Source organism: Anopheles marshallii, chromosome 2, assembly GCF_943734725.1.
Source record: "Anopheles marshallii chromosome 2, idAnoMarsDA_429_01, whole genome shotgun sequence".
Classification (NCBI taxonomy): Eukaryota; Metazoa; Arthropoda; class Insecta; order Diptera; family Culicidae; genus Anopheles; species Anopheles marshallii.
The window spans coordinates 33,317,429-33,343,380 of NC_071326.1; the positions used below are offsets into that span (position 1 = coordinate 33,317,429).

General features: G+C 47.4%; 3 protein-coding genes across 3 annotated transcripts; 2 read left to right on the forward strand and 1 right to left on the reverse strand.

Annotated features, from left to right (window-relative positions):
• Nucleotides 1–520: 520 nt before the first annotated feature.
• On the forward strand, nt 521–13,034 carry LOC128719166 (sodium/hydrogen exchanger 9B2). The gene is made up of 9 exons (XM_053812788.1): nt 521–531; nt 9,845–9,998; nt 10,089–10,173; nt 10,247–10,492; nt 10,575–10,747; nt 11,516–12,283; nt 12,355–12,477; nt 12,540–12,789; nt 12,880–13,034. Exons 1-9 carry the CDS (start codon nt 521–523, stop codon nt 13,032–13,034), a joined length of 1,965 nt encoding a protein of 654 aa, XP_053668763.1.
• A 1,620-nt stretch (nt 13,035–14,654) lies between these two features.
• Nucleotides 14,655–15,502, reverse strand: LOC128710184 (ras-related protein Rab-30-like). The gene is made up of 3 exons (XM_053805229.1): nt 15,247–15,502; nt 14,930–15,180; nt 14,655–14,861 (listed from the first exon to the last, which is right to left on the reverse strand). Exons 1-3 carry the CDS (start codon nt 15,500–15,502, stop codon nt 14,655–14,657), a joined length of 714 nt encoding a protein of 237 aa, XP_053661204.1.
• Nucleotides 15,503–20,716: 5,214 nt separating this feature from the next.
• On the forward strand, nt 20,717–25,916 carry LOC128719421 (phosphoribosylformylglycinamidine synthase). The gene is made up of 5 exons (XM_053813045.1): nt 20,717–20,794; nt 21,667–22,177; nt 22,242–23,003; nt 23,135–25,201; nt 25,270–25,916. The coding sequence occupies exons 1-5, from the start codon at nt 20,717–20,719 to the stop codon at nt 25,914–25,916; spliced, it is 4,065 nt and encodes a 1,354-aa protein (XP_053669020.1).
• The last annotated feature ends 36 nt before the right edge of the window (nt 25,917–25,952 follow it).

Here is a 25,952-nt window from a genome sequence, read left to right on the forward strand (position 1 = left end):
CGTTGTGCGTGTTTCTCGACTGCTTACTTCAGTCAATTGTCCTTCTGGTCAATAAGATCTGAGAGTCTGAGAGTCCTTTTGGTCAAAGGATAAGAGAGAGAGGGAGTGAGATAGTCCTGCGCATCTCATCACCTAGCACCTGTCCGGGTGACAGTAGTCGCGTATGTGCCTCTGTTGTTTGCGTTGCAGTATAGCACCGGCGTGCGCCTGCGGAAGAGTGCATTAGAATCGGTGCGGCGCGTGCATCGCTCTCGGACGTTCGCACTCGTCCTCCGTCATCGGTGCGAGCTCGTGACAGTTCCCGAGGGTACCAAATCAGCCGTCATCATCGTTACCATCGCTAAACGGTTGCCGGGCGTAGTAGCGTGAGTGTGAGGTTAGGAACGTGCCGCCCTTCACGCCCAAAGTACCCGGTTGTGTGCCCACCAGCCCTGTTTCGGGCGAGTTCATCGAGCGTGTGTACTATCAACACCCGGAACCACCGTACCCGGAGCCGGGAGAGCGCTCCCGAAGCGAAATCATGAAGAAAACGTAATTATAGAGCGCAATGGCGCGGTTTCAGATTGTTTTCCATCTCGCATCACTACACCCAGTCGGAGGCACCCAGCACACTCGCATTCTTGTAGTATCTCATTAGTCCGGTTGCCCCCCCCCCCCCTCCCTCCTCCCACCCCAACCGACTGGTGCGCTCTAGTTGCGATCGAATTTTGGATCGAACGGTGGCACAGCACCGGTGCTGTGCGTCGTTGATTGGTGAGAACAGTTCCCACGGCACCGCTGGTTGTCTACTGCACCGGGCCCGGATTAGTTAAAATGGAAGCTGCAGTTGGTTTACTTCCACAAACCCTCCCCCCCCCCCCGTAACACAGCGCATTTGGTTCGTCTCCATTGTGCGTCAACAACGCTTAGTGCGTGTCGAGAGGTGATCTGATCTGATCAACGGTTCGATCGTTGGCTATAGATGCCCGGTAGCAATGACCCAAGGGACGGATGATGGTGATGATGCTGATGATGTTCGTGAACTCTCACGCACTTTGCTTCAAGGTTGTAGTACTGCAGCCGTTGCACTGCCAGCAACAAGTGCAACGTTGCAGAATAGTTGTCTCCAAATTTATAGCTGGACTTCTTGTAAAATGTACTGTCTGTTGGGTGGCATATCTGCTATTCGGGATTCCGCCAGTATGCACAACTTCGAAAATTCTTCCAATTACAGAAAACACTGTTCTGAATACTGATAAACGGAAGAAAATCTGTTTAATGAGACTATTTGTAAGGTCTCTCCAGAACGAGCTTTAAGTTTTAAGAGACAACAACCTCAATAGGACTAGGTCTATCATTTTCAGCTTTCTTTTACTTAATTTACTCATAGGAGGATAGTTTACCATAAAATCAGATCAAGACCAATTTTGTCCAGTCAAGTCCTAACATGCCCCTATTGCATCTTCTCTAGCAAATAGTGGTTATGCTTGTGGAGAATACTTATTGTCGTGTACACAACGATTCTTACCACACAAAATGCTTTCACTGAATGAAACTAATCATGAAAACAAACAACCTTCTGATACAATACACCTTCGACTGTCGTCAATTCTTCCTTGTAACCTTTCAATCCATTGACACATGAGCAACACTACCTGTGCGAGGGGATCACTCGAAGAGATCCTACACCTCCAAACCACCACTGCCCACATGGTTACGGTGCGGCTCTGTACATGAATTGATAATTTCAATGCCGTCTAGCGGTCTCGGGGTTCGTTTGCCAGCTCCCCCGCTCGTGGAAACTTTTGACAGCGACCCTGTTGCATGCCAAAGATGGCCATCGCGTTCAACTAAACGGCGGTAGCACCGGTACCAATAGTAGTTAGGCAGGACGGAAGGTGTTTTTTTTTTGCCATTGCACAAAGGTCATACCAACTGGCGGTGGTCACGGGAACACGGGAAGGTGCACCTCGTTTTAATTGCGCATTGGTAACACCAAAAACCCATCCTCGCCCCTATGGTGCGTCCTTCCGACACCTACCTGTCCGCCTTTTTGGGGGGAGGCTCTTATCAACCGCCGTCCGCAGCCATGTCGATGCGCGCCCTAGCGTAATTATGAAGCGCTTTGATTAATTGATTAACTTTTAATTGATTTATTAAATTCTAGCGCTTATTAATGTCGAGCACTTATCGTGGCGAGGTTGGGAGCCGCCACCGTAGCCGCGCGGCTCGGTAGATTTGTTTTCTGGCAAAGCAATGGGTTTGCTTTGCGCGCCACCACTTTTCCACTGCGGCTGCCTCCAAGCGCGCCAGCCGCGATCGCGATCGTACTCGTACGAAACAATTAGCTTAAAATGGAATGAAAACATGTCTTGAGCACGCAACATGGCAACATGTATGGGACGGGTATTCCCTTTTCCAGCGGCGAAGCATGTCTGGTGCGCGTTAAACTGACGGCGATACTGCGGCCGCGTGCGTGTGATGAAATGTGCGTCCATAAATCTTCCGACGATTGGTGGAATTCCGCGCACAAATCTGTCAAACCCTGAATGGTGGTTTTTGATAATGATTTCAGAACGATTGTGGCCATACGTGGAGGGAAACTACATTTTATGTACGACGGAGGTGTTTTTGTTGCATTGCTTATTACTGCAAAAAATTAAACACCGACGGGTGGCTCGGCCCATCGACTGCTCGGCACTGCTTAATGAATGATCAAGGTTGTGCACTACTGCTACGGCGAGTGTGATGGGATGTATTTTGTCTTATCTGTCGAGAGCTTGGCACCACATGTTCTTTCTAAAAAAACAACACATCCAACATTCAATGCGTCATGTTTGTTTTGCCTTCAATTGATTAGAATGGGGTGGCACTTAAATTAACAAATATTTGTCCTACAATCAATTCAACGCCTCGCAGCAGCATCGTTCCCATCCCATTATCCTTATCGCCCCTGCCAGGGTGAGTAATTTAGCCACTGCACGTCCAAACAAGCGATCGTAAGGATGGGAACGCGAAGAAATATTGCACGCGATCTACACGCGATCTACACGCGATGGTGAAAGGAGCAAAGTTCGTATATGTGGCCATTGTCACGAGAACACAATCAGCCGGCGCGGCATTAGAACACCAAAACGGCCCAGCCAGAACTGGAAAAAGCGAGTGAAAACGTTACCATTGACGCCACGCAACGCCATCAATTGCCCTTTGGGGGTGAACTGTGTAATTGATCCGTTTTGGCACGGGCGCGAATCGGTTTCCCTTTTCATTGTCATAACCAATCGTTTGGTGAGGCCCACTGGCTGATGAAGGCAATCGTTTTATTTGTTTGTCCCACTGCTCTAATTATGTTGTTTGGCGGAAACTATCGACACATTTGGGAGCCATCGTATTTGCTTCCTCGCCGAATCCAACTGTGCTAATGATGATACTGACGTAATAGCAGGGCGGGTCCGTTCATTGACCATCTGCCTCATGGTGATTGCTGTGATCGCAACATCAAGATGGTCAAGATCAAGCGATGTTCCGGTTGTGACGGAACAAGGTGTTAAATGACGATACCGTCCCTACCGTGATGAAGCCGTGTGAGGTTTTGTGGTATTTTGAGGTATTTGTGCAAACATGACGGTCAAATTGTATGCCTGAGAGCCTCCCAAACATTCGTCCTTTCAGGTTCGGTTAGCGTACTGTTAAGGGTGCGGTTGTGTCATCGTGGCTTAAGTGGCTTTTTTTTATTTATACAAAAGTGTGTTTCATCGGATTTTAGGTTAATTGCATTAGATGGTGTGAATGGATTATTGATTCGTTTTCTTATTTGGAAGAGAAATTCCGCAGGAATTTCCATTGTCCATTGTCCCATTTCCATTGTCTTATGGATTTTGTTTGACCAAAGTCTTCATGTAAGACAATTACAAATATATTATTGAAGATACTCCAAGTTCTCGCAGCTATTAGCACTAAACCAACTTCAGCAAGTAGTGCAAGAATAACTTGTATGACATAAAAGTCTATATTTCATGACGTCTGGTCTTAATTAATTGGAGGAAAAATTGAAGGATGAAGAATAAATCTAGTATAAAATACATTATTGAATTGTGTATTAATCCTCAACGGGCCTGGAGGTTTCATTACGATGTACATTTAACAGATTATTAGAGATTTCACGAAATAAAGTTATGAACAACATAGCAAAGACAAACACAAATCCCTAGATATATGACGGCCATAGCAGGAGTCGAAGTCTAGCTATGAAGAGATGAGCTGAATAGCTGAAGTCAAACACATCAAAGTTTGAATTGAATGCAGCAGACATTCAAAATACTTTTCGGATTGACCAGCACTGGATCAGAGCTGAGCTAGTAGCTAGATATCAAAGATAGAAAGCAACCGATAGAATTAGAATACGAATCCAAAGATACAAAGTTCTGATAATTCTGTTCAGATGTAAAGATTTTTACGAATGGAAATGTCAACAACAAATCAAAAAGAGGCTTCTGAAAGGAACCACTTAATCACTTTCAAATGGATAAAAGATCAATAAAAAAGATATCAGACTTTCAACTTGTTCACATATTCCAAGATCACGATCTTAGACATCATAGTTAGCGTAACGTTTGTGAAGCAACTCAATCGTATGAACAGTCTCCAAACTGTTCCTAATTTGCCCTAACGATTGCCGACCACTTGGATGCAATTCTAAGCGGCAAGAACCTCACGCCCGCTTTCCTTTCTCGGCGGTGACGACGAGCGACTTCCCATATCGATTTTCGCGGATGTCCACACGGTTCAGTTGATGACTGGAGTCGATTAAGTGCTGACCGGTATGGTGCCCAGAGACGATTAACGAATGACGTTAGTGGAGCGTGCACTCGTGCCAATTGCCGTTGCCGGTGCTTCTCTCGTTAGCAAGCGTTGGGTATCATGTCTAATGATACTGCCGATTTTAAAATCCGTGCGGATGGAAGATCCCAGATTGGATTATGTCACCTGTAATTGGTATCTGGATTTACTGTACGCCTTCAGACATCAAACAAACATCGTGCGGTGACGTACGATCCGATCGAGAGTGCGAATCGTGATCGTGGTTTGAGGGAAACATAACGTCTGTTGTCTCCCATCGTCGAAACACAAAACCAACACTGTGTGGCGATACAAATGGAGCTAAAGGCTGTTATTTTTTTTGTCGAATTTCTCCTTCGCTATGTTAAGCACACTTACATGTCGGTGTACAAGCGAAATTGTCACTTTCCAGCTTGATGAACGTCAGCCATCAGGGCGGTCAACATGGAGCATTACCGTGTCGAGACACCTTTTAGCATACTTATCACATGGCCTGTGCCCGTGCCGGACCTCATCATCATAACGCCGGCAGTCGCAAGTGGTCAAAAGCCGGTCGGTAAGTCTAATGTCGTGACTCACATGACTCTCGCGACGAAGAAGATTCGACCGTTTATCACCCTTTGGGCCGGTCGAGAAGCACGATCGCCACGTGTGGTGGCGATGGCGGTGTGTCCATTGCTCCCTGCGCTGTCGTGTGTGCCGGTCCTTCTCGGTTCTACACGCGATCGTATGTCAAACAATCATGCATCAACCGACGTGTGAGTTGCACAGGCGAGTGCATGCGCTACATTCGTTGCAAATATTTAGCTGGACTAAAGATATCTATCGCAAACTGTTTTGTGTGTTTGCAGTAAAAATGAACGTTTCTACAAGCTTTGCGTATCACTTGAACGCGATACTTACGGATACTATCAGTTGTCACAAATCGTTCCGATCAGAAATGCCACAACAAACGTTACTTATGTAATTTGTTTTTTCCCCTCATATCAATTAAAAAGGAAGGCTTGGACTCGGGCTAATAAATCAGCGATAATAGGATCCGCAAACATGATCCGTTTCCCATCGTTGTGTTCTTTTCACAACTGTGTGCTCGGCTGGTATTAGCTTTACGGCCACAGCAGTACCCTGCCTCCACAGCGAGGATGCCAAAACAGAGATTCAAAAAATGCGGGACGATCGATCGAGCATTGCGAAAATGGTTAACAAAAATAGCTCCCATCGATGGCAATAACTATATTTGCTAGTCAAACATCGGCCGATTCAATTAACGCGATCTTACCGTCGTGCCCTGGCCCCCCCTATAACCGGGTGGCGATTCCTAGCCGCGCTGATATGATTGAGTTTTGGAAGCACAAATTAAAACGGCAAACGGACGTGAAACGCTCGTGACTCTTAACTGGATGCGCAAACACACATCGAAAATCAGTAGCCTGCCTGGTGTGTGTACCGTGTGGGGCGGCAAAAACACGAACGATTCAACTACCTTACAGTCCTAACACGTAGCCAGAAGGTGAGAAGATCGGGTACGTTTATGTCTTTCCCCTGCTAAACTTGTCAATCAACACACAGTGCGCAGGGCGTTCCAGATTTGGTAATGTGACGCCAATTAGTTATGGTGATTGTTTTCAGCATTATCACCACCTTCCCAGATTCCGTTTGGAGCAAACTGTATCTTATCGCTGAAATTGACATGCTAATCCGTACAGACCTAGACCTAGTTTGTTTTTTGTTGGGGTTGTTGGGTTTTGGACCAGTGGTGACACTCCACTGGTGATCAGTGCGAATAGCTATTCACGCACTTTTCGTGCAGTTGCAGTTGGACGCGAATTGGACAGGCATGTTCTCCGCCTAAAACCGGCATTGCATGTGCGGCTTTAGGTCGGTCTTGAACTATAATTGCTAGGAAGATGAGTGCTAATGGTTCCAGAGATAACCGAGCGCTGATGCCCTTCGATTAACATCGAGCACGTCTGGATCGTACGTCTCTCCCACGTCGGTTGCAATCCAAAATAGGTTCGCTAAGTAGCAAATGATAAGTATCGCTGTACGGATACAGATGCACACCGACCTAGTGCAGGCGGTGCAGATGGAACATGGTCACGGAACGGGTGATCCACAGGCAACGTCGTTTTGGCACAGCGGTCAACCATCGACGATGATGACGCACTTGAAGGAACCGACCCAGTGCCCTCGAACTCGAAAACAAACTGCCATTTCTCCACCAACCGTTGGCCCAACCATTGTGGTGAGCTTCCAGTGAGGGACCAGATAAAGCTTGTCATTTACCGACTAGACATCATTAAGCGACGATCTGCGGTTGCGCCTTTTCTTGGACTTATCATTGGACAATCAAAAATAATGGTTCACATCCGTTTTGGGAGGACGTATAAGTTAGTATCGCATCGCATCCGTGTTCTTGAGGAAAGCTCGTTGAAGAATGCACCGCCAACTTGATCTTGCTGCACCTTTCCCGAACTGCAGCCTGACATGCGAAAGCATTACGCACCGACCCGGCGTTCGATCGCTTTTCCTGAGGTTGGAGAATTTGATCTTTTTATATCCCCCCTTGTGGGCGGCATTTAATTTCTCATCACCCACCGTAAACTCGGTCAGTTTGGTGTCGGCAGCACTCATTAGCCAGCGCAGCGTGTACGAGTTCTCCCCCCTCCCGATGTTGAAACAATAATTATTGTTGAAGCGTCAAACAAAGGGTGGCCCGGGTGCGATTGTTTGAATTCCACGGCTTACGGCAAGCGTGTAGCCGAACTCGTACGCCTCCGGAGTAGGAACGCGTTGTTCGCGGGCCTCTACGCTGGTGTACTGGAGGTATCGGGCATCGGTTGTCGGTTGCATCCCGGTGCCACGTGGTTGGGCGGAACTTGGAGCACACATTTATAAACCCCAGAACACACACACACACACACACGTACAAGATGTTCGTCTGATTTCCAATCAATCAGAGATATCTAGCATTGGATCATCGCTTTGTGCGACTCGTCGTAAAAGATGAACTGACGATTAATGTACCTTCTCATCGGCCGTTGTTGACCTTTGGCATTGACGCGATGAAAATGGCGGTTGGTATGAAATGGATTAATTATATTGAAGCAAATGTATGCGTCTGTGAAGGAAGAGATTTTCTAAAAATTCCAACTATAAGAACAATGTACACACACAGATGGCATGATTATGACACTGGAGTCAACAATCTACTTACATCGTTAAAGATAGTGATCGGGGTGGTAGTGGTTTCGCACGATAGGATCAGTATAAAATCTCATCCAGGTCGTCTCATCCAACTCATCCAACTATAAGACTACTGAGACAAAAATGGCAGCTAATAGGACGATACGACAAGAAGAAAACCGCATGCCTTTCTAAAGCAAGTTCTCTTCAATAGACTGTCAATAATAAGGACGTCTTTTCAATTAATGCATGGATATTAACAACATTTAGACATGTGACGCAATGTGACCACTTAAACCTTGATTCATCCAAACCTGGAAGGAATTGGAATGATATCCCTTCTTCTGCGATCAAAGTTAACATAGGAGTTCAAGTTCCTGTAATGAACTTGTTCGTGAGCTGTGTGTTTCTGACTTTGTTATGCGTTCTGGAACCATTTGGTTGGTTAACGTGATCCTTGTTCCTGATTTCTTGGAGCTTTGTCCATACCTCCAGAATTGGGTCAAAACGTGTTATCTTGATTTTTATTGATATAAAGTTGTCCGCCAACAATGTTTAACAACAAGTTCTTACTAACTAGAAACCTAAACCTAGCCTAAGTTAATCACGACTCGGTAGAAATAATGGAATAGAATGTACAGATTACGACTCGTGGACATTATGGAGACGCTTATGAATGATTTTTAAGGAAATATTGTTATCGAAAGCATTGGACATAAAATTGCAATTTTTTGTTGCGCTTCGAAAAACAGATAATTCCGGCCAATGGAGTCATATGGACAGAGGAGGTCGACGGGACGGGACACAAGTGTCTTGAATCGGATTAACGTAGAATGAGTCGCTAAGCTTTGGGTCGACTTCACTGATCCCATTCTCACCAGTGCGATAATTTTGACCCGTTGCCTGTTACTTGATGTAGAATCCCTAAAAAACCAGAAGTCGTAACACCCAAGTTTCGTTGATGTCCAAAAGCTCATGTTCGAAACACAGAAACTGATGCTCCAAACCAAAAATTCCGCGACCCTGTGTGCATCAAAACACTATACTGCAGTACTCGTCCGTTCGGTTTTGGAGTACTTGCGCCACTTATTTTGCTCAGTTCGAGATCATTCAGCACAAACTAAGTCGGTTTGTCCTACGCTTCTTTGCCTGGGGAGAGTGTCACCTTTCGTACTATACTGCAGGATGCCGTTTTCTCGTCCTTGAGCCTCTCACCGTCAGAAGATGCAACGCTCAATGTATGTTTGTTGCTGGCCTGTTGGCAACCATATCATCGATTCACCGTATCTGTTGTCCCATTTTGACATCTAACCAACATTTTGACTTTTGAGGACTAGGGATTTCCTTCCACTAGCTCATCACTGGTCCAGTGCTGGTCGATCCGACAGAGTACTTCGAATGTCTGCTGCATTTAATTCAAACTTTGATGTATTTGATTTAATCTATTCATCTCGTTCTTCGTCTTTGCTTTGTTGTTCATAACTTTGTTTCGTGAGATCTGTAACAATCTGTTAAATGTACATCTCAATAAGTCCTCCAGGCCCGTTCAAGATTAATAAACAACACATTACAAAACTCCTATCCAGGAATTAACTTACTTTTACATGACGGCAAACCTGTCACCTGCGTCATTTTCGTGCATTGTAACAGATCGTGATCTGAAATCCAAATAGAATTTCGTCTCTTAATGCAGTTAAAACAACCAGGTCTCTTTAGATAGTGCAAATATAACAAACACAACATTCGCATCTTCAACATACATGTTCAATCGTCGGTTACGATCTCGTAGAATAATGTACATGCTAATCGATCGCTACACCTTTGGTCCCATTCCCGGCAGTATTATCAAGATGCCTTCGGAGGAAGGGAATGCTTCCTCGCAGTCGTCCAGCGGCGACACGAAGCGCAAGGTCAGCATCATCACCGAACCGGTCGTCGAGCGATTAGGGCACGACAACTTGGGCTTTGAGCAGAACAAACGGAAAATATCGCAGGTTGGTAATATAACGCGTGTGTGTGTGTGTGTGTGTGCTGGCGTTCTAAAAACATGCCTCCCATTTTCACCGTATCGCGTCCGTTCGTAGCAATCGCACCATTCCGAGGAAGGTCCGGCACGAAGGAAAAGTAACCTGCACAACAACAACTTTGACACCTCGTCCATCCACAGTGGTAAGTGGGCGCGTAGCATGCTTCTAGTGTAATTTAGGTAACCCATCCATCTTTCTTTTCTTTGCTCTTCAAGATCGCTACAACGGCGAAGCTGGTGGTCGTGCCAAAAAGCAATCGTTCTCGGAGGCGCTCGAAAAGATCGAACGGGATTACGATAACTCCCGGCTGGAGCAGTCCTGGATCTATTCGCTGTGCATGCGATGTCGGGTCGAGTACACAACGCCCTCGTGGGAACCGCCCGGTTGGCAAAAGATTTGCCCATATCCCCTGTGTCCGTCCTACCGCCAGTTCGCCCGGATCCTGTCGATCATTCTCATAGGTAATGGGTAGCGAGGCGAGCGAGCAGCACTAGTAGCCGCGCTTTTGCTCCACTATTTGCTCACACCTGTACCGTGTTTCAGGTGTACTGCTATGGATTACGGCGTTTGTCATCATCGGTGATACGGCCGCGCCCGGCGGACAGCTGTTTCAGCTGGTGGTGCTAACAGTGGCTGCCAACTTTGGTGGTTTTCTCATCTCCCTAACCACGCTACCCCGGCTGATAGGTATGCTGTTGGTGGGCATACTGTTTCAGGTGAGTTAGCGGCAGACGACACTTTGTATAAGTGAGTTATCGGCCAGTACGGCTAGTACGGGAGCCATGGGAAAAGGTCACCTGTCGACGGGAGACTGTACACCGCCCCATGGACCTTTACGCGCACGGCTCATTAGCCCGGGTGGTGGCAATGGAATCGGATAATAAATTAGTTGCGTCCTTCCAACGCCACCGTGCCTGGAGACGCATTTTGCACCGGACCGAAGAAACGGATTATTATATTAAGTCATCTTCATGGAACTCGACCCCCTCCCCAATCGGGAGGAAAGATGCGCTCGTGTGCCCCGGAGGAATGCGCGAAAGATTGATGAAGAGTTGATTGCATATGCATTTTCGCGGCAAACCTCGGTCGGTTTGCATCTACTTAAGGCCGATCGAGTAGCGAACCGGGGTAGATGATGGAAGTGCCTGGTAGCGCTATGGTATTTATCATGACCCAGCTCGGCATCATGCTGGGCACGAGTTAAAGCTCATCAGCCCATTAGCTCATGATGTGGAGTGCGCAGAATAGTTTCGTTTGTGAGTAAACAGACTGTAACAATGCGTTAGAGTCGTTGGTTACCGAAGGAATGAACCCAAACGATGATCATGTACTGCGAACCGTAAAGAGATTCTCATTATGACTGTTCTAAGATTAGAAGGCATATTGGGTCTTTGCGTTTAGATGTCACGATAAAATATTGCCTGTTTCAAATAAACTCTCCCAAGCAACCTGTTAATTTCCGTTCTCTTCTCCTCCTTGGACAGAACGTTGGCTGGGTAAATCTGGACGGTGACTTCCAGATCGTGACGGCCGAACTGCGCAAACTCGCCCTGGTCATCATTCTGGTACGCGCCGGGCTGGAAATGGACCCGACCGCGTTCAAGAAGATCTACAAAACCATCCTGAAGCTCGGTCTCATCCCGTGGTTCGTCGAATGCTCGCTGATTGCGGTGTGCGCACGGTTCTTCCTACAGCTACCGTGGATGTGGAGTATCCTGCTCGGTTCGATCGTGGGTGCAGTTTCGCCGGCCGTCGTCGTGCCCTGCCTGTTCCGGTTGCGTACCAAGGGGTACGGTGTGGTGAAGGGTATTCCGACGCTCATTATCGCGGTAGCCGGTATCGACGATGCGGTGTCGGTGGCCGGCTTCGGCATCATCTCCAGCATCATGTTCAGCACGCAGAGCCTCGGGCTGCAAATTGCGCAGGCGCCCGTCTGCATTATTGGAGGGCTCGGATTCGGTGTGGTGTGGGGCTTCCTGTGCAAGTACGTACCCGAACCTGGCGATGCGTACGTTGTTCCGATACGCACACTGATGCTGTTCGGTGGCGGACTGCTTGCCGTGTTTGGTAGTGAGGAAATCAATTTCGAAGGTGCTGGTCCGTTGGGCGTTGTGTTTGCCGCGTTCACCGCGTCGTACTTCTGGTGCGGACAGGGCTGGGAGTTGGAGGACAACCCGGTGTCGACGGCGTTCGAAATTTTCTGGATGATCTTCGAACCAATTCTGTTCGGAATTACTGGTGCTTCTATCAAGGTAGGGACGGGAAGTGGGGGTTGAGAGTTCCAGGAGTGCTTAATCAATACGTGATAAATACTACGCTTCAGATTGCTGAGCTGGATCCTCACATAGTATCGATCGGTGTTGGAAGCATTTACGTGGTTGCTGTAATCCGCATCCTGACCACGGTGGCGATCGCCTTCGGAGATAAGCTTAACGTCAAGGAAAAGGTGCGTAAGGCAGTTGATAAACGTTCGCTAACTTTGCTAACACTCCGACTTCCACTTCACAGATCTTTGTTGCCATTTCCTGGATGTCGAAAGCGACGGTACAGGCCGCCCTCGGACCGGTCGCCCTGAAGACGGTCATGTCGAATGAAAACCGCACGGAAGAGGAAGTCCACTACGCGGAGATGGTAAAGATGGTGTGCATCATGAGCATCATCCTGACGGCACCGCTCGGTGCGATTCTCATTTCGGTGACCGGTACTAAGCTGCTCAAGAAAACGAAACAACAGCTTGAGCCCATGGATGGTACGTTGGGTGCGTTGGGAGCTCAGTCATGCCGGAAGATCAGTCACGAATCGCCCACTATTGTATCGATGTTTTTCTTTTGCCCCCCCTGTGTTTCAGGCTGGCGGCGAAGCCATCGACCCTCACTGCACGACATCAGCATCATCGACGAGGAGGAAGAGCGGGAAGATATCGAAGGTATCGCGGACGAGGATACGGCTGCCAACACGCTGTCCAACGCCCAAACGGCAGCAGCGTTCACCATCACGAAATAGATCGCTCTAACGGTCGGAGAGACGATACGTTGCTAATGGGAAAGAGCTACCACGAACGATCTTCCTGTCTACTTGACGACGTGCATTCTAAAAAAGCGTGCGTACGAGAGTCGCTAAGAAAGGAGACGCTAAGTATTTGCTCCGTTCGTCATAGAGAAGAGTGCCGATCGCGTCTGCGTATCAACATTCGCTGTAGTTAGCATACAATTAGTTTTAACCAATGCTATTGATGTAGCGTTAATATTGCAGAACAATGATCAGCTTACCAGCGTACTATATTCCCTGCTATAATCCAGCTCAACGATATCTTCCAATGATGGTGAATGTGATCATTTGTAGATAAAATAGCGTTTCAACAATTGTATACATTCCTAAATCTTACCCGATAGATTATAATAGTGTGCCGAGCATACCGGTACTGATCCGGCAGGTTCATGGTTCTTTGGTGCTGCCGTGTGTGTAGTGAAAGGACATACAAACGGACGACACGGATAGTTGAAAAAAATAAAAACATTTGTTTAGAGGTGCTCGTGACGGGAAACACGATTCCCTTGCGATTCGCCGATTTGTTTTTTTTTAATCGTAAATGAAATAGTACTCGCAAACGCGCTGTAGTTAGTGTAGCACTGTTATAGCTCATTATTGTTGTATGAAAATAAATGTACTCTAAGATGTTAATAGTACTTACTCCCTTGTGAGGTGATTTGTAGCTGGTGTTTATGAAAGAAATGCCATCCTTTCTAATTTGTGGTGCCCGTAGCTTCACTCCAGAGTCCGCGTAGTGAAAGAGAGTGTCCAGATAAGCTGTACAATTATTTCTATCCATTAAATTTTCTAGTTGAATTTATGTGTTTGTCAACGTGTTATACTCCGTCCTCTACAGAGATTTTAAACTATAATTACAGTATTGAGCCGATTTCATAAGTGTTGACCTTCTGAAATCACTACTGTTTTTTGCGTAAACGTGTAGAGTTAAATTTGATTTCTTTTCTAACTTTTTTTTGTAAATTAGCTTCAATAGCTGGTATTTACTTGCGCACGAACTGATGCGATGGGAGTTCACAGTGAGATAGGAAGGCCACGTGAGATGAGTGTGCAATGTTTTCTCACCAAGCGGCATGTTTTCTCACTAAGGGTTTCTGCTCAGTGATGTTCATCCTCAGTGAGATTCAGTGCGGCAGTTTCTCACCATTCGATTGGAACGAAACGAATGATCGTTACGTTTGAATTTTTTCGCACACATGCACGCCATTCCTTTTTTCTGTAAATTTATTTATTTATCGCTAAAATTAACACAGGAACATAGTCTAAAACCTTAAATCTTACATCAACGATTTCGATCCCCTGTTGCAAACCCCCAGCCATTCCGCACACATAATGGGTTCCTGTTTTTTCCTCTGCTATTTGGTACCATTGCAAAATCTCATGTCTTTTGTGTGCACCGGACGACGCGTTGTGCATGGAACGAACCCAGTGGTTATTGTTTTTTTAAAACACGCACACAAACATCCCTCCAAAGATGATCTCCTGACGGTGTTCCGTACTTGTGGTAGCGGCTTTTTTCCCTGCTCTTTACGTTTCATCATCTTTTGATTCCGATTCGTTATTCTGCACAGTGCTTTACTGTTGGGTGATAAAATTACCACTATTACTACTGATGCTAGCCGGACCGGAACTGTCCGAGTAGTGTGCGTCGCTGGTGCTACTGCTACGGGCATGGTTCCGATCGCCGATGCTGCAGCAGCTCGGATGGTAGATCGTTTTTTGGGAGAGATTCGTCAACACGCTCGTTTCACTGCGCAAGGTAAACTCTTTCGTGCGGGCTTGCTGTAATGGTGAAACGAGAAATACGGGGTTTAGCTATGAGGACGCGCGTTAAACAACTGTGTGTTTACCTCAATCAGTACGGCCGCAATGTCGTAGAACAGTCGCTCCACATTATCCGCCTGTTTCGCGGACGTTTCGAGGAAGTACATGCCGTGCTGTTTCGCAAATTCAGCACCTACCTCCTGCGGTATTTCACGATCGTCCCGGTCCGTCTTGTTGCCGACGAGAATTTTCAGCACTTTGGAGTTTGCGTGCTCCTGGATTTCTCGCAACCAGTCCGGCAAGCAATCGAACGTGGGCTGGCAGCTAATGTCGTACACTGTGGACAGAGAACAGAGAAAGCAGCATTAGCTTACGATACATTTGGTGCAAAACCAATATTTACCGAGTATGAGAGCGGATGCGGATCGATAGTAGCTTTGCGTGATCGATCGAAACCGCTCCTGGCCGGCGGTATCCCAAATTTGTAGCTTTATCTTCTGATTGTCCACCTCGACCGTTTTGATCATGAAGTCCACCCCGATCGTTGCACCCTGGCCGGGCGGAAAGAGACCCTGCGTGAATCTTCGCACCAGGCAGGTCTTACCGACACCCGCGTTGCCTACCAGGACGACTTTGAACAGAAATTTGTAATCTTCCATGGTTTTTCGGCTCAGCTACCGCAATCTTAAGCGTCCGCAAGGCAATGAGCCAAACAGTAGGACCCAGTACCACCTTCCCACTGAGCAATGTCACGGCACAACAACTGGAAAAGTGAAAGAGCAATGCACAGCGAGAAGAGACACAAATTCGGTTAGTATGTTGATAACGCCACACGGTTACATCGCCTGCACATGGTTCAATCCCCTACGCCCCAGGGTACCATTATCACTGTATGCGTTGTTTCTTTAAAAAGTGAATCTTCTCCCTTTCCCACTACCGTTGCCATTCGGCTGCATGGTGATCGAAAGTGAGTCCGCGGGTGATGTGTGAGTCATAAATTGCACGTACGCGTGTACCATTAACGCGCAACTGACCGCAATATTGGACGCTCTTTAATGCCTTAACAGCGTTGGTACGATTGCGTGGCGTTTGTTGCGTGCATTCGGTTTGCGATGGAAGGGATGGATGTATGGAGCGATACCAAAATACCAACCCACACACACACACACACACACACACACACATACGGGCACCTAATCCGAACGGTCCGAAGGAAACGTTCACGTCTAATCAACCCTTGCACGAGTCGCTGCCGGAGAAGTTCGCTGACTTTCGATTTTATTTACTTTGGACTGATTTTTCCGCACATCGGGTAGCGTCGGGGGGGCGAGTGTTCGGCGTTCGATGCGGTGGTAGCAGCGGTGCAACATGCACTCAGGTGTGCTGTTGTTGTTTTGCAGTAACTTTCAACCAACCCACGCCACTTCTAATGCGTAGCGCGGCGTTTCCTAAATCACAATTGGTGGGGACCTAACGTAGTTGGATGCGCGAACCTTCCCCACCGCGTACGGTACTCTCAGCTGTTTTGGTTTTTCGTTTTGATGATAGCGTTGTGTTCCACTTTCTGGTTACTTCGATGCGGGATGCGGTGTGATTTCCTTTTCGTTACAGTGTGCCCCTGTGAAGATGGTTGTGGTACCACCGACCGGGGGTTTGTTTTCATCCAAGCACCCTATGGGGAGAATGATTAGGTGAAGGATCGATTGTTTTCTGAGAAATGGTGGTGCAGTTAAGCTACATCCGATCGTAAATTAACAAACAGCAAACAATTATCGTTCGTTTGTGGCCTTGCCCTTGGTACGACGGTGGGATAGGGCAGATGAAGTGTATGGATTTCTACTTCTTCTACTGTTTGTTTGCGTTGGACAAATGTAGTACGACAAATTATGTCTTTGAGTTATCAATAGAGTGTCCTTAGATTGATAAGTGCGTTTAATTAACGAACTATTGATTAACTATTGAAAAAAAAAAAATAATTGCGTCGGATCGAAAATAATATTCGTTTTTGAATCATTTGTGCTACCCGAAATTGTCGGAAATGCGTGCTTCAATATCAATGGTTTCGTGTCTAATGAACGTCATTTGCCGGTGATCTTACGTTTTGTTCTTTAAAGCTACCCATAAGGAAACTAATGCTTATCAACAACTGGTAAATGTTTAAAGACATGTTTCTTTTTTTAAAGGAATGTTTTTCTACCGTAAACAGAGTGTGTGAAGGGACTATACCCGTATAAACTACTATGAGTTGTTAAAATCGTACGTAACCAGCACTGGAAAATGCTATTGAAACCAATTAATGATACGAAAATCGATCAGCTTAGCAAGATAAATTGATTATATATCATGATTGCATGCCATGCAATGTCAATAAAAAACTGTACTAAACTGAGAAAATCCTATATGAAAATAGTAAGATAACGAATTCTACCCTTGTACCCTACCCTTTTACACGATCTGCCTGACGAGCAACTTTAGTAATATGAGAAGATCGTAAAGTGACTTCATTGTTTAATTGCTTTAAAAGATAAGGACAATTTTCAACCAGTAATTCGGGATTCGTCAGTAAGGCAGCAGAAATGTAGGCAATAACAATGCTGAACGTTACATTACTATTTAAAAACACCTCCCAACTACTGTAGGCACAAACAATTTAACCATTATTACCTTTTTGTACCATGCTGTCATCACTATCATACATTTTAGGCCTTTAACGAACACGTTATCAGCACGTTGTTTTTCGCTTATCATCTTGTAATTTGATATTTGATCGTTGGCCGCACCCAGTAGAAAAAAAACACTCACAATTCCAATCAGAATCACCAAATTTACGTCCACGCTTAGAAATAAGCAGGACATGTATAAATAGGCAATGTTTCTTTTAAAACCGCTTTGAAACATGCTATGTGTGCATTGTAATGGACTGAATATCGAACCTAAGCTACTAGAACCATACTTTCGATGGTCAACTGGCCAGAAACTGTTTCGTCCAATCAATTTAATTGAACGCGTGTGACACCAACGGCAGGAGTCCACTGCTGGTGGGGTCTGCGCATTGTATTCTTTCTCCCCATCACTGTATCGTTTCATCGTATCGGCAGTAGGCCAGGACAGTATTGCATAGCAACTAGGATGAGGGTTAAACATTTTGGCCCATTTCTGTCATCCAAGTGATCCACGAGCTGCTGGCTCTCCCCTCGCTTTACAACCGACCAGTTTCATAATCTAGCCCGTGAATTAATGGAACACCCCCTTCGGGAGGCGCACCTTCTTCGCATGCGTGTGTGTGTGCGTTTGCTTTGTTTACACTACACGCCATGATGCTAATTGGGCTCGCTTGAGTTTGTTTTGCTCTTATCCTTCCCGTAAGGACGCGTGGACGTACCGTTCCTTGCCGGCGTCGGTGTGCAGAATCGTCAGCGCACTGGTTTGCATTTCATCTATTGCAAAAATAAAATGTAACGAGGCCAAACCAGCTGAACCTGATCGCCGTTGACCACATCTTCGTTGCCGTCGCTGTCGTCGTGGTTGAGAGGTGATACAATTCCAGTCCGGTAATCGCGAGCATTCGAATGGTTTGCGTTTGTGTGTGTGTGTGTGTGTCGTTCCGGTTAGCTGCACCCCGTAGACGTCGTTTTTGGGGCGAGGTGGCCGTTCAGGGGCGTATGGAAACAAAGTGTGGTCGGGGAGGTTCCATAAATTCAACACACTCGCTGCTGTTGCACACCTTCGTCCCCTTCCTATGCTGGAGTGTCTGCCCTGTGGCCGCTTATGGACATTTGGTTATAACGTTCGTCAGCGTAGTAAACCCTCGGGGAGATGCTCTGATTGGTGCGATGCAACAAGATACTGCGGTAACCTTCTCAATCCGGACGGACGGAGCAATTACATGTCGTAGTTAAATTGAATTTCCGCTTCACACCAAATACGCCACACTTTTGCCAGTGGCCGTTTTCGGAAAGCTCCAAATTTGTCTCGATGGTGGGCGCTGAATGGGTCGTGCGTTCCACCGGTGGTGGGTGTTTTGATGAGTAATCCGTTCAGTGAAACGGAACCGACCTCCGTCCACCATAGCGCTTAGCCTTCGCACACGTCCGTCGACGGTCAAGGATAAGGTGAATGGTTGAAGTCTGCTGCATACGGTCGTTGCGAACCTAAAAAATAACTGGTCAAGCGCGATGGAGAGAACACGCACAACGATTTCTCCACTAGGTCACGGTATGAGTGGTGCGATGCATTTCAACCGCTAGGTTGCAAACCAAAGATTACCAGCTGCACCAGACTGGTTGCTACAGATCTGTTGCAAAATCCCCGTTTAGCAAAACACTCCCTTCATGTCTGTATCTCTCTTACCATTCGCTGTTCGCCACCGTCGATAGGAACCAGGATGACGGAATACACACGCGAGCAGTAATCCGTCCGCTGCACTGAGATTGTGCGAAATTTGCGAAACACCAAACGTGAAACACTCGGTGTAGTATTATCTCCCGGAATGAGATGCAATATGCATCACCCCGTACGCGCAGTGCACCTTCTCGGGGGCCTTATCTGCTTTCACCGCACAGCACAAACAACACTGTTTTCTGTATAATCAAATGCTTAAACCCGTTTTAATTCTCACTTCCACGCAGCGGTATTTGGGATTATTTTCATTCACAACATTGTAGCTTTCCCCCTGGAACGAGATGAAAAATCGCGACACTGAGCACGGTTGCGAACTGCACGGACAAACAGCACGGAGAACAATAACATTTTCTACCAACACACACCTGCTGTTTTCCAGATGTTGCAACGGTGTGTGCGTCGCACCCTTGCAGCCATATACGCACACACACACTACAATGCACAGTTGCTGTCAAACGTCGGCACACTTCGACCGTGCTCTGCGAGCGTGCTCCGCCGCTTGGGAGCCGAAGTTGCCGAAGTTCCCGTGTAACAAAATTCAGCTCGATTAGTTTTAAGCGGCGTTCGTTAAGACAGCCCGTGAGAAGCGCTTAACGGGATAAATAATAGGCAAAAACAAAAACCTCCATAGCAATCGCGAGCATAACGGGCGCGAAAATATGTATCCTGCACACAAACCAAGGTTATCAATGATGAATTCAAATGAATGAATGAATGTTGAATTCCAAATCAATGATGTCACTCTTGTTTGTATGGAAGATGAATTTTGTTGAGCCCGTAAGGCTTGCGTTAGCAACGGAGAATATTATTATTACATTATAATACATTCCGTATTACAGGGCACCCCAAGGTTTATTAATTTTGACGACGAATTTTTGTCGCTTTTGTTGGGCTCAGTTGGCTTCTGTCAAAAGCAAAAGGAGGAGGGGGTAAGAACCGCTAGCAACACAGGGCTACTCAACCCAGTCAAATTTATTCGTGAAAGAGCGTGTAGCTACAAATGGAATGGTTGTACGGCTTCAATATTACTTTCCGAACTGTATGCGAAAATATATGGGAAACCGTAAAAAAAAAATTGGGACGAATGCAAATATGAAATATATGCAAATCTCGGGACGGATTCAACAATGTAAACCACAAAAACCAAGTCTCAGAAAATGGTAAAGGAACAAAAAGAACAGTAAAATGTACGAAAGGGATAGGAATAATATCTTACCAAGATCCGCTCAGTATGTGTAGTCAACCGGTGTAAAAGGCAGTGAAACTGGTAGTAGCGGGGTAAAAATTGCTCCTTGGGTTCGCCGCTTGCGGAGCTATCGTTCCCGGAGCGGATCGAATCCAGCCTCCTTCAATTCGACTGGCTGGAAGCTTATAAATACCAACCGCTAAAAGCGTTATCAACTCGCAGCATCCAAACGTTTCAGAATTCAATCTTCATCGCAACCGTGCAGCACCCGACCGAAACTCAAACCATGACGATTGTACGGTACTATTCTGCTGGCGCATTGTCCACCGCGAAAACGAACGCACTGCTGGAGTCATTGAAAGCGGTAAGTGTTTTGTTTTGCGCAATCTATCAACGAGTTGATCGTGTGTTAAATTGGCAAGCATTGGTTAAAGTGATCATCAGCTTGATATTTTGACGCTGTGTAGCATGCGGCAATAATCAAGTGAGGTGGGCACAGCGCATTGATCGATGGCCTTTCGCGAAGGAAGTGAAGCGTGAGCATAAAATCCGGTTTCCACACGTGTTTAACTCGAGTGCCAAAAAAAATCTCATGTTGTGTATGCATGTGTGCGTAAGGTGATTGATCTGCAGTAATCAGCTGTTTCGGTTAGCAAATTAGCGATCGCTTACGGGCTTTTATTCTTGCTATAACTTAAGCTAAATCTATAATAAAATAGAGTTTTGTTTAAATTTCTTAACATAGTCATGTGAATAAATCGCCTTTTTACGAGTTGGCAACAAACATCTGTTTAATGATCTTTGAGATGAACTATAATCGTATTGTAACAGCACTGTTGGATTGCGTAGGAACGAGACAAGCTCCACGATGTTTTTGTAGCTTGCCAACGGAAAGTGAAAAACAACAAACAAACAGCACGGAGAAAGATCAGTGTTTGGCGCAGAAACTATGTCAGTTACGAGGGACGAAATTCCGACCCCCATTCTCGATCGAGGTTGTTGCTCGGCAACGGTTGTGGTACGATCGACTATCAACCGGGCAGCTGCAAGCGATCTCGTGTTGCAGGACCTCACTTTGATAAGGATAGCGATGATGATTGCGCTAACGTCACTGATAAGCCAAATACGGGAGTGTTGTTTTTAAAAAATATGTTTCTGCTTCCTATTGCTCTTCTTCTTTCAGAATGAACGCTTTCGCTTTTCTACATCAATGTTTTTTTTTGTATTTGTTTCCAGATCAATCCACGTGTTCGATCGTTACAGACGGAGAAATGTTTCTACGTGCAGAACAATCGATACAAACTGCTGCCGGCCGATGTCGATGCGAAGCTGCACTGGATTCTGAAGGAATCAGACACAGTGGATCAGCTGTCCGCCAATGCTGGACTGATCGCCGATCCAACCCAGGTGTTGATTGAGATTGGGCCACGGTTCAATTTCTCTACCGCCAGCAGCACGAACAGCGTCGGTATCTGTCACAATTTGGGGCTTGAGTTTATCGAGCGTATCGAGGTATCCACCCGGTACCTGGTGGGATTAGACGGACCGGTTGGCAAGGATGAGATGGGAATTGTTTCTTCCCTTCTGCCCTCGCTTCACGATCCCATGACGCAATGCCAATACACGGAACGAAACATTCCCGTTAACGATTTCTACGAGACGGTGTCACGATCGAAGGAGGATTGGTATTTTGTCCCACTGCTAGAACAGGGTCGTCGGGCACTGGAAGAGATAAATGTGAAAAATGGTTGGTTTAACGTTTAGCGTGTTTGTTTCGATGGAGGTCTAAATGTTTCCCTTATTCATTACAGGGCTCGCATTTGACGAGTGGGATCTGGAGTACTACACCAACTTGTTCGTGAAGGTGCTCAAGCGTAACCCGACGAATGTGGAGCTGTTCGATTGTGCGCAGTGCAACAGCGAACATTCGCGACATTGGTTTTTTAAGGGAAAAATTACTGTCGATGGAAAACCAAAGAAACAGTCGCTAATTGAGATGATCTGTGACACGCAGCATCATACGAACCCGAACAACACGGTCAAGTTTAGTGACAACAGTAGCGCCATCAAGGGATACCAGTATACAGCGCTCCGTGCGTCCTGTTTCGATGGTCCCGGCAAGTTTGTACAGCGATCGGTGCAGTCTGATCTGATCTTTACGGCCGAAACGCACAACATGCCTACGGCGGTGTCACCGTTCAGTGGAGCAACCACTGGTACCGGTGGTCGGTTGCGCGATGTCCAGAGCATTGGTCGTGGTGGATTACCGATTGCCGGTACGGCGGGTTACTGTGTGGGTATGCTAAACATTCCCGGCCAGAAGCAACCGTACGAGAGTGAACAGGATTATCCGGGATCTTTCGCACGGCCATTGAAGGTGTTGATAGAGGCGAGCGATGGTGCATCGGATTATGGTAACAAGTTCGGTGAACCGGTGATCTGTGGCTTTGCCATTTCTTATGGTACGGTGCAGTCGGATGGACAGCGAAAGGAGTACGTAAAACCGATCATGTTTAGCGGAGGTGTCGGTACGATGGATTCAGTGCTGGTAGACAAAAAGGATCCCAAGAAAGGTAAGCATCCTTCAAATGCTATAATAATAATATAACTAGTGTTATTGCATCCCTACGGGAGATTTTCGAAAGGCTTCTGGTCTTAGGTTTACGAATATATATGAACCATATTCATTATATTTCTCCTACAGGCATGTTGCTGGCTAAGATCGGTGGTCCAGTGTACCGCATCGGAGTCGGTGGTGGTGCGGCCAGTTCAGTTGAGGTGCAGGGCGACAGCACAAACACGGAGTTGGACTTTAACGCCGTTCAGCGTGGCGATGCAGAGATGGAAAATAAGCTGAACCGCGTAGTGCGTGCCTGCATCGAGTTGGGCGATCGTAATCCGATCCTGGCCATCCACGACCAGGGTGCCGGTGGTAACTGTAACGTGCTGAAGGAACTTGTCGAGCCGGGTTGTGCCGGTGCAGTGATATTCTCCAAGGCGTTTCAACTCGGCGATCCAACCATCTCGACGCTGGAACTGTGGGGTGCAGAATATCAGGAGAATAATGCCGTCCTGTTGGATGCACGTGATCGCGATCTGCTGCAGCGCATCTGCGATCGTGAAAGATGTCCAGTTTCGTTCGTGGGTCAGGTCACCGGTACTGGGTATGTGACGCTGCTGGAGGGAGAATTCGATGGCGCTGCAGACAAGTTTGCCGACCGTACGAAGTGTACACAGGAGCTTTCGCACGTACCGTTCGATATGCATCTCGATCACGTACTAGGCAAGATGCCTCAGAAGGAATTCCGTTTGCAACACATGAACGAACGGTTGGATGAGTTCCAGCTTACGGCAAATGTGAAGCTCGCAGAAGCGTTGAATCTTGTCCTTTCTGCTGCTACCGTTGGAAGCAAACGCTACCTGACGAACAAGGTTGATCGTTCGGTGACAGGATTAATTGCTCAACAGCAGTGCGTTGGACCACTACACACACCCCTGGCCGATTTTGGGCTGGTCGCTGTATCACACTTTGCCCGCGAAGGCATTGCAACGTCAATCGGTGCCCAACCAATCAAGGGTCTGGTCGATCCGGCGAAGGCGGCCCGTATGACGGTAGCGGAAGCCCTTTCCAATCTGGTGTTCGTTGCCATTAGCGAGCTGGCGGATGTGAAGTGCTCGGGCAACTGGATGTGGGCAGCAAAGGTGCCCGGCGAAGGTGCCAAGCTGGTCGATGCATGTGAAGCGATGTGTGAGCTAATGAGCCAACTGCAGATTGCGATCGACGGTGGTAAGGATTCGCTATCGATGGCGGCGCGAGTGAATGGTAAAACGGTCGTCAGTCCTGGTACGCTCGTCGTATCCACATACGCGCCTTGCCCGGATGTGACGTTGAAAGTAACGCCCGATCTGAAGGCGGCTTCACTAGGAACGGATACAACGCTGCTGTACGTAGCGGTTGAAGGGTTGCGTTTCCGTCTAGGTGGGTCCGTGTTGGCACAGTGTTACGGAAAGCTTGGTGGCGATTGCCCAGATGTGAGCAACGCCGAGTGTTTGAAGAATGCATTCAACGTGACGCAGGAACTGTTGCGCAAGGGACTGTTGCTGTCCGGACACGATTGTAGCGACGGAGGGCTAATCACGACGTTGCTGGAGATGGCTTTCGCCGGTTTGACTTCGGTTGAGATAAATCTGGAACAACTACTTACCTCGGCTGATCCCTCCAACATGGAAGCGTCCGCCATCCGTGTGCTCTTTGCAGAGGAATGTGGCTGGGTGCTGGAAGTGCAGCAGCAACACGCTACCACCGTACTGGACGCATTCCGCAAAGCTACCGTTCCATGCTACACTGTGGGTCGTGGCGTTGCCGTGGCCGATCTGCATTCGCGACAGTCCGTGACGGTTCGTAGCGGTGCGAAGGTGTTGCTGTTGCAGGACTGTCTGTTCAATCTGTTCAACCGCTGGGAATCGACCAGCTTCGAGATTGAAAAGCTACAGAAGGCAAAGGCAAGTGCGGTCGAAGAGTACACCGGCATTGAGCGTCGTACGGGACCACATTACAACGTCAGCTTCAATCCCGACACGGTGTATGCCGACCTGAAGCTGAGCGCAACCGGTCCGAAGGTGGCCCTGATTCGCGAGGAAGGAACCAACGGCGATCGCGAAATGGCGGCTGCCCTGTTCAGTGCCGGTTTCGAGGTGCACGATGTGGTGATGAACGATCTGCTGCAGGGTCGTACCACGCTCGACCGCTACCGTGGTATTGTTTTCCCCGGTAAGTTTTGTCGCCCGAATCGAAGAAGCCGTTTCAATAACTAACTCTTTTCAACATTCTGCTTCTAGGTGGATTCAGCTACGCCGATACGCTTGGTTCAGCGAAGGGATGGGCCGCCTGCATCCAGTACAACGACACGATCGCACCCCAGTTTGAACATTTCCGTCAGCGCAAGGATACGTTCTCGCTCGGTGTGTGCAACGGTTGTCAGCTGATGGGACTGATCGGTTGGGTCGAAACGGGACTCGTTGCGGTGCCGTCCGTTGGCAACGTACCGGAAATTGTTCTGGTCGGCAATCGGTCGGAGAAATTCGAAAGCCGCTGGGTTACGTTGCGAGTTCCCGCGAGCCGTTCGATCATGTTGCGCCGTTTGGCAGGAAGCGTGCTCGGATGCTGGGTTGCACACGCTGAAGGACGGTTCTCGTACCGCAGCGAGGCGACCCGTGACCGGTTGCAGATGAGCCAGTGCGTTACGCTGCAGTACGTGGACGACGCCGGTAACCCAACCGAACTGTACCCGATGAACCCGAACGGTAGTGAGCTGGGCATTGCGGGTGTTTGCTCACCTGACGGGCGCCATCTAGCCATCATGCCCCATCCGGAGCGATGTGTACAGATGTGGCAATGGCCGTACGTGACGATGGACTTCCCGTACAAAAATGCGTCGCCCTGGATGTCGATGTTCCGGGAAGCGTACATGTGGTGCCAGCAATAGGCAAAATCCGATTCGCATGCTAAAACCATTCCTGGA

Coding starts and splice junctions, on each gene's coding strand:
- LOC128719421 (XM_053813045.1), top strand. CDS start 20,717: ATGACGATTGTACGGTACTATTCTGCTGGCGCATTGTCCACCGCGAAA. Junction 20,795..21,666: donor TGCTGGAGTCATTGAAAGCG/GTAAGTGTTTTG, acceptor ATTTGTTTCCAG/ATCAATCCACGTGTTCGATC. Junction 22,178..22,241: donor AGAGATAAATGTGAAAAATG/GTTGGTTTAACG, acceptor TATTCATTACAG/GGCTCGCATTTGACGAGTGG.
- LOC128710184 (XM_053805229.1), bottom strand. CDS start 15,502: ATGGAAGATTACAAATTTCTGTTCAAAGTCGTCCTGGTAGGCAACGCG. Junction 15,181..15,246: donor CGCATCCGCTCTCATACTCG/GTAAATATTGGT, acceptor CTCTGTCCACAG/TGTACGACATTAGCTGCCAG. Junction 14,862..14,929: donor TTGCGGCCGTACTGATTGAG/GTAAACACACAG, acceptor TCACCATTACAG/CAAGCCCGCACGAAAGAGTT.
- LOC128719166 (XM_053812788.1), top strand. Junction 10,493..10,574: donor CCTGTCGATCATTCTCATAG/GTAATGGGTAGC, acceptor ACCGTGTTTCAG/GTGTACTGCTATGGATTACG. Junction 12,790..12,879: donor GCCCATGGATGGTACGTTGG/GTGCGTTGGGAG, acceptor CCTGTGTTTCAG/GCTGGCGGCGAAGCCATCGA.